The sequence below is a fragment of the Onychostoma macrolepis genome, chromosome 08, assembly GCF_012432095.1.
Source record: "Onychostoma macrolepis isolate SWU-2019 chromosome 08, ASM1243209v1, whole genome shotgun sequence".
NCBI classification, from domain to species: domain Eukaryota; kingdom Metazoa; phylum Chordata; class Actinopteri; order Cypriniformes; family Cyprinidae; genus Onychostoma; species Onychostoma macrolepis.
Window position 1 is genome coordinate 26,356,415 of NC_081162.1, and position 17,891 is coordinate 26,374,305.

Here is a 17,891-nt window from a genome sequence, read left to right on the forward strand (position 1 = left end):
CATCAGCATTTAACATGGCCCACCATGTCAGATTTTAAAGCCATAATTATCAGTTTTATCAAGCAAACATGTCTTTTCTCTCTCTGTCTAAGACGAGGGTCACTCTGAGGACTCCAGTAAGGATGTGAGTCGCCCGGCGGGGTCATATTCCTCTCCTCCAGGAACACTGCCCATAGATGGCCGCACTTCCTCCAGCCCAGGACCGCCCACCACTGACACGCCTTCCTCCATCCACGAACTGCCCCGCCCCTTCTCAGTGTCGCCCTTCTCGGGCGAGAAGCTTCCCGGAGATCAGCTCCTGCAGAAACAGCTCCTGTCTCCACTCTTCAAGAAAGATGGCAGCTCCATCATGGCGTTCCCCACCGCCCTCTACGCCGCCAAAGCGGCCCTCATGTCAGCCAATCAAAACGCCTCAATGCCCATCGCCATGGAGACAGGCATGCCAAGCGACCAATCGGAGAGCGGAAGCTCGGGGGGAGGAGACGACGATCAGTTGGACACGGCAGAAATCGCCTTCCAGGTCAAAGAGCAGCTGCTGAAACACAACATCGGTCAGCGTGTGTTTGGCCACTATGTGCTGGGCCTCTCGCAGGGCTCGGTCAGCGAGATCCTGGCTCGACCCAAACCCTGGAGGAAGCTCACCGTCAAGGGCAAAGAGCCTTTCATCAAAATGAAGCAATTCCTGTCAGATGAACAGAACATCCTGGCATTACGCACCATTCAGGTTCGCCAGCGAGGTGAGTGGACCGAACCAAGCCTTATATATGTATATATACAGTCAAACCAAAAATTATTCAGACACCTTCAACATTTCCCACATTATCACAGTTTATTCTCTATAGTTTAGAAAATGGTAATAAAATATGACAAGAACTCGAGTTAAACTGTGTCAGCACAAATTGAACTTGATAGTGTCAGATAACTTATGCAACAGGTATGTAACAAAACATGGTCAGGTCAAAGTGTCAAATCAAATTTTTGGTTCCAAATCTTACTGGTAGTCCACTGTATGAAGAATTTTTGGGTATAATATGTCACAGTTCACTTTATGTTGCTATTCTCACTTACATAAATGAACTATAGTGTCCTGCACCCACTAGTAAAAAAATATCAAAAATTATATCTGATGTCTGAATTATTTTTATTTGATTATATGTATATATAGTTTTTATTCTATTTTTCTATTTGTATTTATTAAGAATAAAATTAATAATAAATATTATTAAATTAAATAATTTAGCTGTAAGTATATATATATATATATATATATATGTATATATACACTATATATGTATATATATATATATACTGTATAGAGAGAGAGAGAGAGAGAGTTTTATTCTATATTTAATTTTGATAGTAATAATTAAATCAAACTTTTAAATTATTAAAATATTATAAAAATTATTAATTTAAATAAAAATGAATGATCGAGTTGGGGCCGATAGCCTCGTGGGCAGCGTGTCGACATGCAGCGCCGTTGCGCTTCGGGAGTCCTGTGTTCGAGTCCCGGCTCGCGGACCTTTCCCCGATCCCGTTCCCTCTCTCTCTCTCCAACTTCGTTTCCTGTCTAACTACTGTCCAATCAAATAAAAGGCAAAAACGCCAAAAATAAATCTTAAAAAAAAATAAAATAAATTAATAATCAAAATGAAATAATACATTTACAAAAAATGTATTGAAATTAAATATTCGCTAGACTATATACAGTATATATATCAATTTTAATATTTTACATATAAATGCAAATTAAAATATTATAAAATAATTAATAATTAATTTTACATATATTTTACCAAACATTACATGACAATATAGGAAAACATTTTATGAGATAAAATATTTTAATAATGCTGTAAGTTAATAAACTGCATAAATTGTCTTCTGATATATTTTATCAAACGATGTATTTTATAAAATAATATAATATTTTAATAATATTTAACATATATGATAGTTTGAACTAAAGCCAGGTCAAATATATATAAATATATTCAAATATATATAAATAAATATGATAGTATTTTTGTTGGATAAATTTGATGAATTTACATATATTTTCATAGCGCAATATATCAAGCAAAAGATCTTCTTGGAGGAGCATCCTTATTGGTCCTATAGACAACATTAGTAGTAACCAATCAGATTTTAGAGTGAGAGATAATTTTGAGTTATAGTAAATACAATAATAATGCTTGAATTTTAAATCACAACAAATACTACTGTGATTAAAAATATATATTTCTTATACACAATATCATCTTCATGGTAAAAATAAAAAGATATACATATTAAATATACAACATTTATTTCTTTTCATTTGAGGTGAAATATGAGAGATCATACCTAATATTATCCATCCATATTATTTTCTTCTGATTTGACTCCACGTTATGGAATTTAAATGGCTCGTGAGCAGTGTTTCATGTCTTTGACCTATCCCACAGCCCCATCTGACATCCTGAAGATGTCTCATCCCTCTAAACCCCACCGAACTGCTTCAGACCTCCAGAGAGAAGCAGTCCGGTTTCCTGTACAAGCGTTTCTAGCGCTGTATTTGCACGCAGCTTCCGCGCTCCCTCCCAAAGCCTGCATTTGTTGTGATGCTCTCAGCTCTGGTTTGAAAGTAAAGCGTTCACGTGTTAGCGCACCCTCACTTGATGCCAGCTTCTCAAAGGCGGCCATTGATCTAGCAATCAAACGCGAGGCTTTGGAGCTGCTCTCTGATCAGCCGGCCCACTCACCTCACCTCCTCTCTCTCCTTTACCCTCTCCGACAGGGAGCATCACTCCTCGCATCCGAACTCCTGAAACTGGGTCAGATGATGCCATCAAGAACATTCTAGAGCAGGCCAAGAAGGAGATCCAGTCACAAAGAGGTGGGTACAAAGACACCAAATCCACAGGCAGTTTATGAGTCTCACACTGCTACCTACACAACAAAACACAGCAGCAGTGAAGCGCACTTTGATCTACGCAGCTGCGCATACGTGACTGTTGCAGGATTGTTTTGCATAATGCGATGCCTGATGTGTGTTGGAATCATCTGCTCATATTTGTCCAAAATTACTTACTTCACTACAAATAATAATAACAATAATAAAAATCCAATAAAATATAGAAATTTGAGGAACCAAAATGTATTCAATGTATTTTTCTCACCGCAGTTTATTTTAAACATAAATATAAAAAGAACAAATATTTGAAGCGTAAATATGTGCTTAAATATATATTTAAACCTAGCTATAACAACATTTAGTGAGGTGTATATACTAAAATAAATAAATTAAATTTAAATTAATAAAAACAGCTGGCAAACATAAATTTCTAATTATGTTCGCTAAAAATATATTCTCTTACTGTCCTATGTAATTTTGCTTCTTTGGTAAATTTATTGAAGGATGTTGAGATACAAAGACAAAAATACAGATTACAAATATTTTTACAGCGTCTTAGAGCATTGAATATTAATATATAAATAATAAATTATATAAATAATATTTTTATAATAAAACAAAAATATAAGCGTGCATAACCATATATGTGACCCTGGACCACAAAACCTTTAAGTGTCTTAAGTGTCAATTTTTCAAAATGTAATATTTATATATAATTTGCTTATTTTAAGATTAAAATCATTTTAATATTATATTTTAAAACATTTTAATTAAAATCATTTATTGATTTTTTTTTTCATTTGTTATAATTATTTTAATAAATAATTATTTGTCTACACACGTGCTAGTGCTACTTTGGCTATTATAATAATTAATTTTTATAATAATGAAATGTTTATTTTATTGTTGTATTATCAAATACAAAATATTCATATGATTAAATACCTTTACTATTATCTAAATATTTAATTTGTTTATATTTTAATATTACAATTAGTTTGATATTATAAATATTAATAATTTATTATTAATTTTTTTAATATAATAATTTGAATAAATAGTAATTATTTGTCTACACACGTGCTAGTTTGGCTGTCTTTTTAAAGAATCCATGTTGAGTTCAAACTACTTCTGACTAGCAGTGCAAACTCATGTTGTGATCTGTGTGTGTCGGGCAGGAGATTGTAAATCGTCTCTAGGCTGTTCATCAGGCCGTAACAGCTCCGGAGGAAGCAGCAGTTCAGACGAAACCATCAAGAGCATCCTGGAGCAGGCCCGTCGAGAGATGCAGGCGCAGCAGCAGGCCCTGCTGGAGATGGAGGTGTGCGGCCGGGCGTCCTCCAGCGAGCGTCTCACCCTGCAGGACCCCACCAAGGTTCAGCCGCCCCCCACGCCGCCTTTCATCAAACAGGAAGAGGGTGTGTCCAATCCCGCCGGCAGCCCTCAGACGCCCCTGAGCGTCCTGTCCCCTGCCGCCTTCGTCCAAAACATCATCCGCAAGGTAAAGTCGGAGATCGGTGAGGCTGGTGCGTATTTCGACCAGCACTGGTCTGCCGAGCGCGGCGCGGTCGTGATGAGCATGGGCGGCACCGCTCACCCCTTCACCTCTGTGTCTCCGTCGCTCTCCTCCTCTTCATCCACGGGACATGCATCCATGCCTCGTCCCTGGCCGCGGATGGAGAACGGAGACTGTCCCGTGAACGGTGAGGAAGCGTCCGCCCCTGAGGACGAGCCCGTGTTGGGACGGCCGCTGGAGATCAAGGTGGAGCCGGACGCGTCAGTCAGCGGAGAGTCGCCCTGCGGAGGAGGACGGGTGTCGTACTACCCCACCTACATCCCCCGAACCCTGAAGCCCACCGTCCCGCCGCTGACCCCAGAGCAGTATGAGATGTACATGTACCGCGAGGTGGACACCCTCGAACTCACCCGGCAGGTGAAGGAAAAACTGGCCAAGAACGGGATCTGCCAGAGGATCTTCGGAGAGAAGGTGGGCTTTACAGCAGTGTTAGAACAGCACACATAATCATAAAACAATTCTTTTCAATTCAGATATTTAAAATGTAACTTAAAAACCTAACTTAAAAATGCCTATATACCCAATAGCATGAAGCATCAATGTGTGTGCTAATATTCATTGATATCCAAATCTATAAGGAAGAATATCAAATATGTCCATTAAAATATGCTATTTTTGAAAGATTTATTTATTTATTTTTTTTACAATTATGTGTGCAAACTTTTTCTCTTGTTGAAATTGTTTATAATTTTTTGAGCTTACACACCAATACGTTTGTATATACAAACTTCTTCAGTATTTCTTTCAGTATTTTTATTTGTTTTTATTTTTATATTCTCTGTATTTTCCTTATTAATTTTCCTTTACTATTTGTTTTTATTTTTAATTTAATTACATTTTTATTTATTTATTTATTTTTTAGTATTATTTTGCTTTTTTAGGGTTTAGTGTTTTAGGGTTTATTATTATTATTATTGTTGTTTTAGTACTTTATTTTTGTTGTTTTACTATTATTTTGCTTTTTTAGGGTTAATTTATTATTATTATTTTACTTTTAGGGGGAAATCTTCTTAATTTGAATGAAAATGATGGTAAAATGCTAAACATTTTATATATATATTACATTATATTTCAGTTAATATTTATTTAATCTCAAGTAACAAAAAATGTTTTATGTAAGGTTTTAGTTTAAGTCAGTGATAATAACCCTGTTGAGATTGTTTGCATGTCCTAAGACAGCACAGCTGGAGAGGAAGTTTTCCTGTAATGAGTCGAGATCAAAGGAATCAGTGCATGAAACTGTTTTTTTCCACAAAAATCTGGCACAAATTTAACCTTATTGTGTGGAAATGGCATAAATCTGTTTTGGTATCTGATACCCACAAATCAACATTAAAGTCTAATTTTTTTTGTCGACATTAAATCAAAACCATATTTACTTTCTTAATACATGTTTCTGGTCTTATTGTGAATGATTTATCTGTGCATGTTATTCCAAAATAGAAAAAATAGCAAACTTCATCCATGCAAAATAATATACAGTATATACACACTGAAGTTCAGAAGTTTGGGGTCAGTAAGATTTTGTAATGTCTTTGAAAGCGTTCTCTTTTACTTACCAAGGCTGTGTTCATTTGATTAAAAAAATACAATAAAAACAGTAATATTGTGAAATGTTATTACAATTTAAATTGCTGATTTCTATTTGAGTACATTGTAAGATGTAATTTATTTCTGTGATCAAAGCTGAATTTTCAGCATCATTTCTCCAGTCTTCAGAGTCACATGATCCTTCAGAAATCATTCTAATATGCTGATTTGCTGCTCAAGAAACATTGCTGATTATTATCAATGCTGAACACAGTTGTCCTGCTAAATATTTTTTGTGGAAACAGTGATATATTTTTCTAGATTCTTGAATGTAAAGTTTAAAAGAACAGCATTTATTTGAAATAGAAATATTTTCTAACTTTATCTTCACTGTCACTTCTGATCAATTTAATGCATCCTTACCGAATAAAAGTATTTATTTCTGTGAAAAAAAAATAATAATTTACTGATCCTGAACTCTTGAGAGGTAGTGCAAGTTCAGTAATGAGCTGCTACATGAAGTTCCTGGATTGTTTTTGCTGCCATCTAGTGGTCAGTATAATATGGCCAGTGAAAGCTGATTTCAAACAGTGGTGCATCTGTTTTAATATGAACATTATTAGTTCAGACTCATTTTAACGTGTCATGGTCTGTCTGTGTGTCTCTGGCAGGTGTTGGGCTTGTCTCAGGGCAGCGTGAGTGACATGTTATCCAGACCTAAACCCTGGAGTAAGCTCACTCAGAAGGGCCGCGAGCCGTTCATACGCATGCAGCTCTGGCTGCTGGACCAGCTGGGTCACGGACTCAACCAGCTGCCCAACCACAGCCACAGCCACAGCCACAGCCAGGGTCAGTCATCGTCACAGACACACAGCCAGTGGGGCTTTTCTCTTTTCTGGAATACTAAAAGAACTATAGGTTTAAATTACTATTAGTATTTGTGACCCTGGACGACAAAACCAGCCTTAAGTGTAAATTTTTCAAAATTGAGATTTATACAACACCTGAAGGCTGAATAAATAAGCTTTCCATTAATGTATGGTTTGTTAGGATCAGACAATATTTGGCTGAGATACAACTATTTGAAAATCTGGAATCTGAGGGTGCAAAAAAATCAAAATATTGAGAAAATCACCTTTAAAGTTGTCCAAATGAAGTTCTTAGCAATGCATATTACTAATCAAAAATGAAGTTTTGATACATTTACGGTAAGAAATGTACAAAATATCTTCATGTAACATGGTCTTTACTTAATATCCTAATGATTTTTGGCATAAAAGAAAAATGGATAATTTTGACCCATACAATGTATTTTTGGCTATTGCTACAAATATACCCCAGTGACTTAAGACTGGTTTTGTGCTCCAGGGTCACATTTGTTGTAATGTTTAAATAAAATCATTGGGGGGGTTTTCTGTATTGTGATAAAAAATGTTTTATAGTAATGAGAAACTTAAAACAATCTTAGGGGAAAAATTTTTATTTATTTGTAATATATAACATAATAAATAATAATAATTGTAATAAAAATGATCATATATAAATTATTTAATAATATTACGGTAAAGAGACCTTTTAGCATTTCAGTAATGAGAGTTTTAGGGGGAAATCTGCTTAATTGCAATGAAAATGATGATAAAATGCAAAACATTTTAACATTAATCTTCATTTACTGAACTGTTTAAACTAAATCATTGTTTTTTTTTCTTTGCATTTTGATTAAATAATATAGTAATTAGAATCTTAGAATTAAAATACAATTAGAAAAACTGTTGTTGTTTTATCATTATTATTATTATTATATAAACCATTTTTAGTATATAATTTATAGTATAAATTACAACAGTTTATATTATTACAGTAAAGAAACTTTTTTGGCGTTCTGGTAATGATAGTTTAAGGGGGAAATGTGATTCATTGTCATTGAAATTATGGAAAAATGCAAAACATATCATGTTAGACTTCATTAAATGTATGCAAAATACTATTTCTTATTTCCTACATTGCAAAAAAAATTAATAATAATAATGCTTTTTGGTGTTGTTTTTCCAGTACAAATGTCAAAAAATTCCTACATTAAAATAAATTTACTTGAGATGCAAAATGACTTAAGGTATTCAGAAAAAAAAATCTGAAAATGAATTGAGTTTATGCTTAAAACATGAGCAAATATTCGTCGGTGGGATAAGAAAAATAAACTTAATTCAAAGGTAAAAATAAGACTTCTTTTCTTACCCCAGTGATAGATATTTCTTCTTGTTTTAAGCATAAACCCACTTAATTATAATTATTTTTATGATGATTTTTTAAATCTTGATTAAAGTTTGTTTAGATCTTTGTATTGTAAAACAAGACAAAAATATTGACTATAATATGAATTAGTATGTTTCTGCTCCTTTTGTTTTCTGGGTAAATGTTTTTGTTATCCTTCCATAGATTTGTTGTTTCATAATTTTGGTGTTTTTAACGTAACAAATGCACGTAAAATGCTTCTGACTATGAAAGCTAACATCATCTTCGGTGGTTGGTTCTCAGATAAGAGCCCTGTGACAACCCGCTCGTCCCCGTCCCCTCCTGCGAGTCCTGAGGACGGACCCCCCAGCATGACCCTGGAGCCCGTGAGTCTGGCGCTGGAGAGCAGTAAGGAGAACCAGCACCCGCAGCACGCCGAACCCCACGGGGGCAAGAGCACGCCGGGCATGATGGTCCCGCAGCAGCCCCACACGCCGCTGGGCATCCAGGAGCTGGTGGCCATGTCTCCGGAGCTGGACACGTACGCCATCACCAAGAGAGTGAAGGAAGTGCTGACCGACAACAACTTGGGTGAACAAATATTTAAAATAATGTTTTTTTTAATTTAAAAAAAAAAAATGTTTTTGGAAGAAGTCTCTTCTGCTCACCAAGGCTGCATTTATTTGATCAAAAATACGATAAAAATAGTAATAATATGAAATGTTTCTATTTCTATTTGAATGTATATTAAAATGTAATTAATTGCTGTGATCAAATCTGAATTTTGAGGATCATTACGTATGATGATCCTTCAGAAATCATTCTAATACACTGATTTGCTGCTCAAGAAACATTTATGATTATTATCAATGTTGAAAACAGTTGTGCTGCTTCATATTTTTGTGGAAACTGACACATTTGATGTATCACCGAACTTTAGAAAGTTCAAAAGAACAGCATTTATTTGAAAGAAATCTTTTGGAACACTATAAATGTCTTTACTGTCACTTTTGTTCAATTTAATGCATCCTTGCTGAAAAAAAGTGTTAATTAAAAAAATTAAAAACTTTTAAAAGTTAATGTAAGCAAAAAAATTGATTCATAGAAACTGAGATTTTGAACCGATTCATGTTTAATGTTCAACTAAGGAGAATTCTAAGGACTGCGGGCCGGATTGGTAACTGTGTAAGCTTGCGTGTTGATGCAGGTCAGCGTCTGTTTGGAGAGAGCATTCTGGGATTGACTCAGGGTTCGGTGTCTGACCTGCTGTCCAGACCGAAGCCCTGGCATAAGCTCAGTCTGAAGGGCCGCGAGCCGTTCGTCCGCATGCAGCTGTGGCTCAACGACCCGCACAACGTCGACAAACTCAGAGACGTCAAGAAAATGGAGAAGAAAGGTAAGAGAATAGACTAGTTCGAATATTTCTTCATTCTTCATTTTTGATCTAAATTGATCTAAATTTTATTAATGAATTATCCATGTTATTATGATCCAATGTTATTTTAGTGTTATTTACACTCTTATTTATATACTGTTGTTCAAAGGTTGTTATAATTAACTAAAACTATTAAAAATTATTTTCTCTAAAGCTTAAAATAAAATGTAAGTATTAGAATAAAAACTTTAACATAAAAAGTTAAATAAGAAATGTTGCCTTGACAACTAAAATACTAACATTTCTAAAGCTGTATAGAAATAAATTAAAATAAAATAAAAAAATGTATAAAAACAACAAATGTATTGATATCCTATAATAGTATTTATTAATATTTTGAATTAGCTTTTTTACGTTTTCAATTTTCTTTTAATGTTAGTTGAAGTTTTATTAATTTTGTTTTGTGCTTTTTTCATTTTTATTTTATTTTTATTTATTTGGGGGGGGAGGGGGCCTTAAAATTATTCTGTATAGCTTTTATTGTATTTTCAGTTTTATTAAATTTAGTATTTTAACTTAAGCTTTTTATTATTACTTATGATCCACTTTGAAGATCCAGTTGATTATAATTTGCTAAACTGGATTCGCTGAATTACACATGCAATGTATTGAGATCCAGTGTTATTTTAGAGTTATTTATGTACTATTATAGTATTTAATATTTGGAATTAGCTTTTATTATTATATTTTCAGTTTTGTTTTTTTGTTTTTAGTTGGAGTTTTAGTAATTTATGTGAATTTGTAATATATATATATATATATATATATATATACATACACTTTCTGTGAAGATGCAGTTGATCATAATTTGTAAAGTCGTCTGAAGTAACTGCTTTAATACAGAGTGTATGTGTCGTGGTTTTCTCCAGCGTATCTGAAGAGGCGATACGGTCTGCTGAGTCCCGGCTCAGACAGCGATTCCCCTGGCGCTCATTCAGACTGCATCAGTCCGGGTCTGACCCCGCTGGAGCTCTGCCCCTTCAGCCAGGCCAAGAAACCCCGTGTGGTGCTGGCGGCCGAGGAGAAGGAGGCTCTGAGGAAGGCGTATCTGCAGGAGCCGTATCCCTCGCAGCACACCATCGAGATGCTGGCCGCCCAACTCAACCTCAAAACCAACACCGTCATCAACTGGTTCCACAACTACAGGTCCGAGTCCGCTGTCTTCTGATGCTTACCTCGTAACGACACCCAGAAGAGATGTCCTAAAAGAGTTTTGTGTCCAAACTGTTGTTAGCATTTGAAGCTTTGAATGGGAGTTTGGCTCCACCTGCAGGAAAATTGAGGAATTAAAAAGTGAGAAGCAAGAGAATTGTGTGGCGCACCCGTACAGCATTACCAGTGGCATAAACTTTCGACATACCCCTAAATTTCTGATTTTCAGATTTTTTTTCAATGACTAATTCTTAAAATTTTACCTTGGTCACTCAGTCGCAACCAGAGCACATTTTGTAGGATGTAGTATCCTGCAATTAAGAGCTCTTGATCTGAAATTAAAAGCAGCAGTGAACCATATTTCTTATTTGATCCAAATGTTACATTAGATTTAAAATATTCATTTTCAGACAAAAACTGGATTTGCTGAATTACACATGCAATGCAATTTTAGTGTTATTTGTATACTATTGTAGTATTTAATATTTTGAATTAGCTTTTATTTTTGTATTTTTTTGTTTTTGTTTAGTAACTTATTTTTCATTTTATTCATTTTTTTAAAAACATATTTCTATGTAGCTTTAATTTTTATTTTACATTTATTAATTTTAGTATTTCTACTTATTTCAGTTACTCTTTATTTTTTACAATGTGGTGTGTAGTATAAAATATATATATACTACTGTAGTATCTATTAATATTTTGAATTGGCTTTTATTTTTATATTTTCACACTGTAAAAAATAAATCAATAAAATAACAGAAAAAGTACTGGCAGCTCATTACACACCACATTATCCGTTAATTTTACAGACATTTCTGTTAACTCTAAAACCTAATGCAATGAAGTGCTGATTAAAAAAAATGTATAGCCTGTTCTGCTAAATGCATAAATGTAAATGTAAGTGTAAAATTCAAAATACTGGTAAAACACCAGTAAAAAATATATACGGAAATCATACAGGATATTGTGCCCTATTTTTACTGATTTTTTTAGAGTGCAGTTTTCTTATTTTAGTTGAAGTTTTATTAGTTTTTATGTGCTTTCACTATTTTTATTCATTTTAAATATTTCTGTATGGCTAATTTATTTTCATTTTAGTTTTATTAATTTATTATTACAACTTTTACTTATTTATTTCAGTTATTGTTTATTTTTCAGACAGTAACGGGATGTAGTGTATTTTCATATTTTACTTTCAGTTTAACTTTTATTAATGTTATGTGCTTTCATAATTTTTATTTTTTAATGTTTCTCTTTTTTTTCAGTTGTATTATTTTTCTATTTAAACTTAAAACATATATTTTATGTGCTTTTGTTCATTTTTATTAGTAAATATTTCTATATAGCTTTAATTAATTTTAATTTCAGCTTTAGCTTGTCATTTTAGCATATTTCAGATACAAATTTCCAAGACAAAATTTCTCATTTATTTTTTTCATCTAATGCCTATATTTGATTTTTTTTTTCAACTTTTTTTTTTGTCAAGTGACATCAATATTACATTTACATTACATTTAGTCATTTAGCAGAGTGGTGGCCAAAATTATTAGAACACTAGTATTTTCACCAGTTAAAAATGGTTTTAAGTCAAACATTAATTTTGGCAACGTTCTCCACAGTTCCTCTGGATTTAGTCTGTCTCAGTTTGTTCTGTTTCTTCATGTCACTCCAGACAGACTGATGATGATCAGATCAGATCTCTGTGTGGAGCACTGGATTATTACTATAATGGCGATCTATGCCTTTCCGTTCTCCGCCATTGCAACAGGGACTGGCACAAAGGATTTGACACATAAAACCAAAAACTTGCAGTGTAACAGTTTACTTTTCGTTTGTCAGGATACAACAAAACTCAAAAATCAAACTTTTTACACTTTTTCAAGCTTCAAATTAGATATGGTTTCTAAGAACGGTCAAAAGATTGTCTAACACCAAGCCCCTTCCTTCTTCTTCTGGTTCAAAACTATCAACGGTCTCTTACGTATTACGTATTACGTAAGAAATTGAAACTTATGAAACTTCACATATGCAATATCACAAAATATGCAAACTGTACATCAAATAACAATCACTCTCAAAATAAATAATATAACAATAATATAGAAAAATATTACAATGTTCTTTATGGCTCTAACAATTACAATTAATGGCAAAATGGCACACTTCAGCAAAAGATAGAGATAACTGACTTATAATCATTTTTTAGCTGGTGAATTGTTCTAATAATTTTGGCCACTGCTGTAGCACACTAATAAAATCAGTAAATGCATTTCCTCTTATCGTCTTCCTCTCGACAGGTCCCGCATGCGGCGAGAGGTCCTGATGGAGGGTCTCCAAGACAACGACACAGACGCCGAGCACAACAACTACTCCCCGCTGACGTCCCACAGCCCCGCGTCCGACCGCGACGACAGGAAGCAGCCCTCGGCCGTCCGCAGCCGCCCTCTGAGTGCCGGCCCGCGCCGCTTCGCCCTCAAACAGGAGGCCAGCGAGCCGGACGAGGACGAGGAGCTCCGTCTGCGGCAGGCCAAGTGCTTCTCCGTCGGCGTCCAGTTCGCACAGCTCAAAAGCGACCTGGAAATGGCCCCGCATCGCTCGCTGGGTGTCAAGGACGAGGAACCGCCGAGGAACAGCCACGAGGGCGAGGAGCTGGAGAAGTCGCCCGAAGATCCGGTCAGCTTCAAGGCTTCGTCCGAACCGTCCCGGAGCAGCCTGGAGGTGTCGCTCAACTCGCCCTCCGCCGCGTCCTCGCCCGGCCTCATGATGTCCGTGTCCCCCGTCCCGTCCTCTTCCGCCCCCATCTCCCCGTCGCCGCCCAACCCACCAGCCCCGAGCCACCATCACCCACCGAGCTCGCCCTCGCTCAACTCCAAACTCAACAAAAGCACTCAGAGACGCAACGAGAAGATGGCCAACCTCAACAACATCATCCATCGCCTGGAGCGGGCCGCCAACCGCGAGGAGACGCTGGAGTGGGAGTTCTAGACGAAGAGCGTAAGCGTCAGATATTTATAAACACCTTTTAGCTATTTTGATAAAGTCACTTTGGATTCTGCGTCACAGCGCTAGCTGGTTTTGAGGAGAGTCAACGTAGCGGTGTCATGAAATGCACACTGACGTCTTGTAGATTGCCACTGGGTGAGATTATGAAATAAAAGACCTCTGTCTTAAGCCATCAAAAAGCACTACTTATTTAAAAAACAAAACGAGAGAGACAATGACCAAATTTGCTAATTTTTGAATAGCAGTTTTTCAACTTTTGTCTGTAAGACGGGACAGCGAAGTCAAGTGACGTGCGACAGCTTCACGTTGACCGAGGGATAGTCCTAAAAGACTCTAAATAGTGAACATTGCATATGTATTTAGTTTCTTGGTGACATGTTTTGGATCTTTTGTTATACAAGCGTACAACGTGTGATTGTGTGTGTTGTAGAAATCGTCTGCAATAGCCTTCTCTGAACAAGATGTAGCATGGAACATAATTTACCCTCTATTTCCTCTCTAGATAGTAACCTGTGATATACTTGAGCGATACTATAAAAAGAGAAAAACAAGAAAAACAAGAAAAAAGGAAATGTAAAAAAGTCGGTACGATGGTAGATGCATTCTTGATTTCGTGAACGTGTCATTTTTTTATTTTCGTTTTTTTTGGTTGGATACTTTGAGGTTTTACACCAGGGTTCTTGTGCACAGTTTACACACTGCAAAAAAAATCATTCTCTTACTCTGTATTTTTGTTGTTTTTCAGTACAAACATCTAAATACTTTTAAATCAAGATGTTTACTTGAAGCAAAAAGACACAAGTTTTTGCTTAAAACAAGATTCTTTCTTTTTTTTTCTTCAGTAAACAAGGCTTAATATCACATGTAATTTGCTTCTCAATTGAAACAATCAAAATTAAGTGAGTTTTTGCTAAAAAAAAAATTAAAAAACATCAGTGGGATAAGAAAATCTTTAAAGAAAGAAAATGCCTTTAATCTTTGGAAAAAAAAAATATATATATATTTTTCTTACCCCATTAGCAGATTTTTTTTGTTTCCTGTTTTAAGCATAAACAGTATATAGTTTTACAGTATAAATATCCAAACGTACTTGATTTGAGATTTTAAGTGAGTTTATGCTTAAATCAAGAAAAAATGTCAGTGTGGTGATAAAAAAGTGTTTTGAATTAAGTTTATTTTTCTTAGCCCACTGACAGATATTTGTCTTGTAAGCATTAACTCACTGAATTTTATTTTATTTTTTTCAGAAAACAAGGCCTAACATCTTAAATCAATTCACAAATTAGATTCCTTTTTTTTTCTTAAAACAAAACAAAAAAATCTGTAGGTGGGCTAAGAAAAATAATGACAATAAAAATAATCTTGTTTTCCCTTTAAATGAAGTTTATTTTCCTTACTCCACTGACAGATAATTGTTCATGTTTTAAGCATAAACTCACTTCATTTGAATTTTTCAGTAAGCAAGACATCATATCTTAAGTCATTTTGCTTCTCAAGTAAATGCATCTTGATTTAAGAGTTTTTAGATATTTTTTGAATGGAAAACAACACAAATACTCTGTTTTTGCAGTGCACATTCTCAATAATTCATGCCAGCTGTACCTCACTGTCCCGATGAGCTGGTCTCACACAAACACACACGGGCCAGTGCACTTCCTGTAACCTCCAACGTCTGAAACATAGTTTTCCACCCAAAGGTTTGGATATAATGTAAGATACGTTTCAGTCGAGCCTCAAAGACCACCGACTGGTGGGGTGGGACGGGGTTTTCGCGGGGAATTGTTCGCATGCATATGTTTTAAACTGATCAGTGACGCAGTCGTGGTCTCGGGTGGCCATGCTTGTGTTCTCATTCGTCATCCACCAATCTGTCTGTGTTTCCTCCCACAACTTCCACTGACCGTCCCTCCTTCTGAATGAAACAACATGAAGTCTGATCCTGTGGAGAATGACTGTATGTTTATCTACGGCGGTGTGACACTTCATGTTCAGGTCATTTTATAATTATTAAGACATATTTTAGCAGGGAGATTAAAATAAATGCACTTAAAATGGCATACTGGAGATCAGATGAGAATCTGTTTTTAGTGTGCTTTAATTGTTTATTTCGTATCCCATGAGCACTTGGTCTACTTTGCTGTATTTTAGTGATTTTGATACTTATTTCCAGGTGCTCTTTTTACTGCAGGAGGTTCACTGACATTTTATTTCATATTAAAAGGCCAGAAACACTCTACGCAAGTATACAAACGCACATGTGAATGCTTGGGCAGTGCATTGCAAGCGATTTAATTTAATTAAATTTTATATTTTATTTGAAAAGCATGCATAATGCAACTACCTGACATATATCTCTGAAATGTGTCATGAGAAATTCAGCCTGTCTCTGTGACAAAACCAGACTCTGTAGACAGTACGACGAGGAGGCAGCCTGTCAGTGATTCTGCATGTTCAGGGTTACTGACATTGTTCAATGAAAGTGAATTTAGCACAATTTTTTGTTATTAGCAAAATGCCTAAATTCACTTACAGTTGCAATACATAAGGGGGCGATAGAGGTTCCTTCACTGCAAAAAAACTAACAAAAAAAAAAGCATTTATTACTCAGTATTAGTGTCTTGTTTTCCAGTGCAAATATCTAAAAATTCGTAAATCAGAATATATTTAATTAAATAAGTTCATGCTTAAAATTAAGCGAGTTTATGCTTGAAACAAATTCAAAGGAAAACAAGATTTTTTTCTTACCCCACTGGTAGATATTTTTCCTTGTTTTAAGCATAAAATCACTTCATTTTGATTCATGTTTCAGCAGACAAGTCTTAAGTATTTTTAATGTATCTTTTTTAATGTAAATGTAAAAATGCTTAAATATTTGAAAAACAAAAAAATTCTGAGCAAGAAAATCATTTTTGCATTGTGCTTATATCAGTGATTCTCAACCTTTTTGACTCAAAGGCCTCACATTGTCCAATACAATTTTCAAATTTCCCCCAATATAAGATATCTCTTCCAGTATATTCATTTTTCTCCTGTTTATCTTGTTTTTACTCTGGTTATATACATACATAAATGTCCGTGCCATTTAATCAGACACGATATTAAGGTTGCTAGCGATAAATAACCAACTTTAACTAAGCTTAGCTAATTTTAGTTGAACTAACTTGCTGATTTCTGTCCTAACTGAATAAAGGTAGAGTAAACTGTATTTTGCGTCAGTGGATTGCGCTCTGACACTCTTCTCTTGCGTCGATGGAAACACATACTTGCGTAGAGTCTGTTTCAGGTCCAACACTGAATAACAGTAAATCAGAAGCAGATGTTCTTTCGCGAAACGCAATTGAAATCTGAACACAATGACCGAAGCAAAACAAACACGGTTTCTGTTTGTTTTATGCAACTCTCACGAAGCGTTGAAATCACACAATGCATCAAAGCTCTGCTGAAAAGATGTGTTCGATCGGTCCAGATGTTCTTCATCGGTGTGTTTTTGCTGCTGTCGATCGATTGAAATGCTGTGTTTTTTGTTTTTTTTTACGATATTTGAAAACACTGACGTTCCTTTCCTACTGTACGATGTTTTATACTGGACACTTGGAGCTCCTCAGTACCACACCAGAAAAATACACGCAGCACTTAGAAAATGGTGAATTCTTCTGCATTTGTCTTTGCCTTCATGTCTCGTTGAGGTTGTTAGAAAACACTTGCACATGTCTTAAGAGTACTGAGGACCGGATCTTAAAACATATGTAAATATAATATATATAAATATTACACATTTACTGAAAGGGATATATCTTAGGTCCTTGACACTAGCGTGCTGATGATATTTAATAGAGTGTACAGTTCTATTAACCAAACACATAGAGCCAGAGGTGGTCTGGCAAGCTTGCCCATGTTCTAGAAACTTCTCTCAGGGTAGACTTGCTTCTCTAAGCTTTACAAAACCTGTCAGGTCACACCACTGGTCGACGTTTACTGTTCCTAACCGCCGTTTGCTTTTCTTTCAGTGTTCTCGACGAAGTGTAAATCTGTCGGATCGTGTGATTTGTATATCTGATCAATTG

The 17,891-nt window shown here is 35.3% G+C and overlaps 1 protein-coding gene across 3 annotated transcripts in view; it reads left to right on the plus strand.

The window, feature by feature from the left end:
- The window catches only part of cux2b (cut-like homeobox 2b), a 171,323-nt gene extending 155,887 nt beyond the window's left edge, over positions 1-15,436 (plus strand). For all 3 annotated transcript variants that reach the window (XM_058784750.1, XM_058784749.1, XM_058784748.1), the window contains 8 exons: positions 93-737; positions 2,780-2,878; positions 4,075-4,883; positions 6,674-6,851; positions 8,538-8,825; positions 9,442-9,630; positions 10,539-10,815; positions 13,122-15,436. In XM_058784750.1, coding sequence (XP_058640733.1) covers positions 93-737; positions 2,780-2,878; positions 4,075-4,883; positions 6,674-6,851; positions 8,538-8,825; positions 9,442-9,630; positions 10,539-10,815; positions 13,122-13,809 — 3,173 coding nt within the window. In that variant the 3' untranslated portion in view covers positions 13,810-15,436. The remainder of the gene's footprint in view (positions 1-92; positions 738-2,779; positions 2,879-4,074; positions 4,884-6,673; positions 6,852-8,537; positions 8,826-9,441; positions 9,631-10,538; positions 10,816-13,121) is intronic.
- The last annotated feature ends 2,455 nt before the right edge of the window (positions 15,437-17,891 follow it).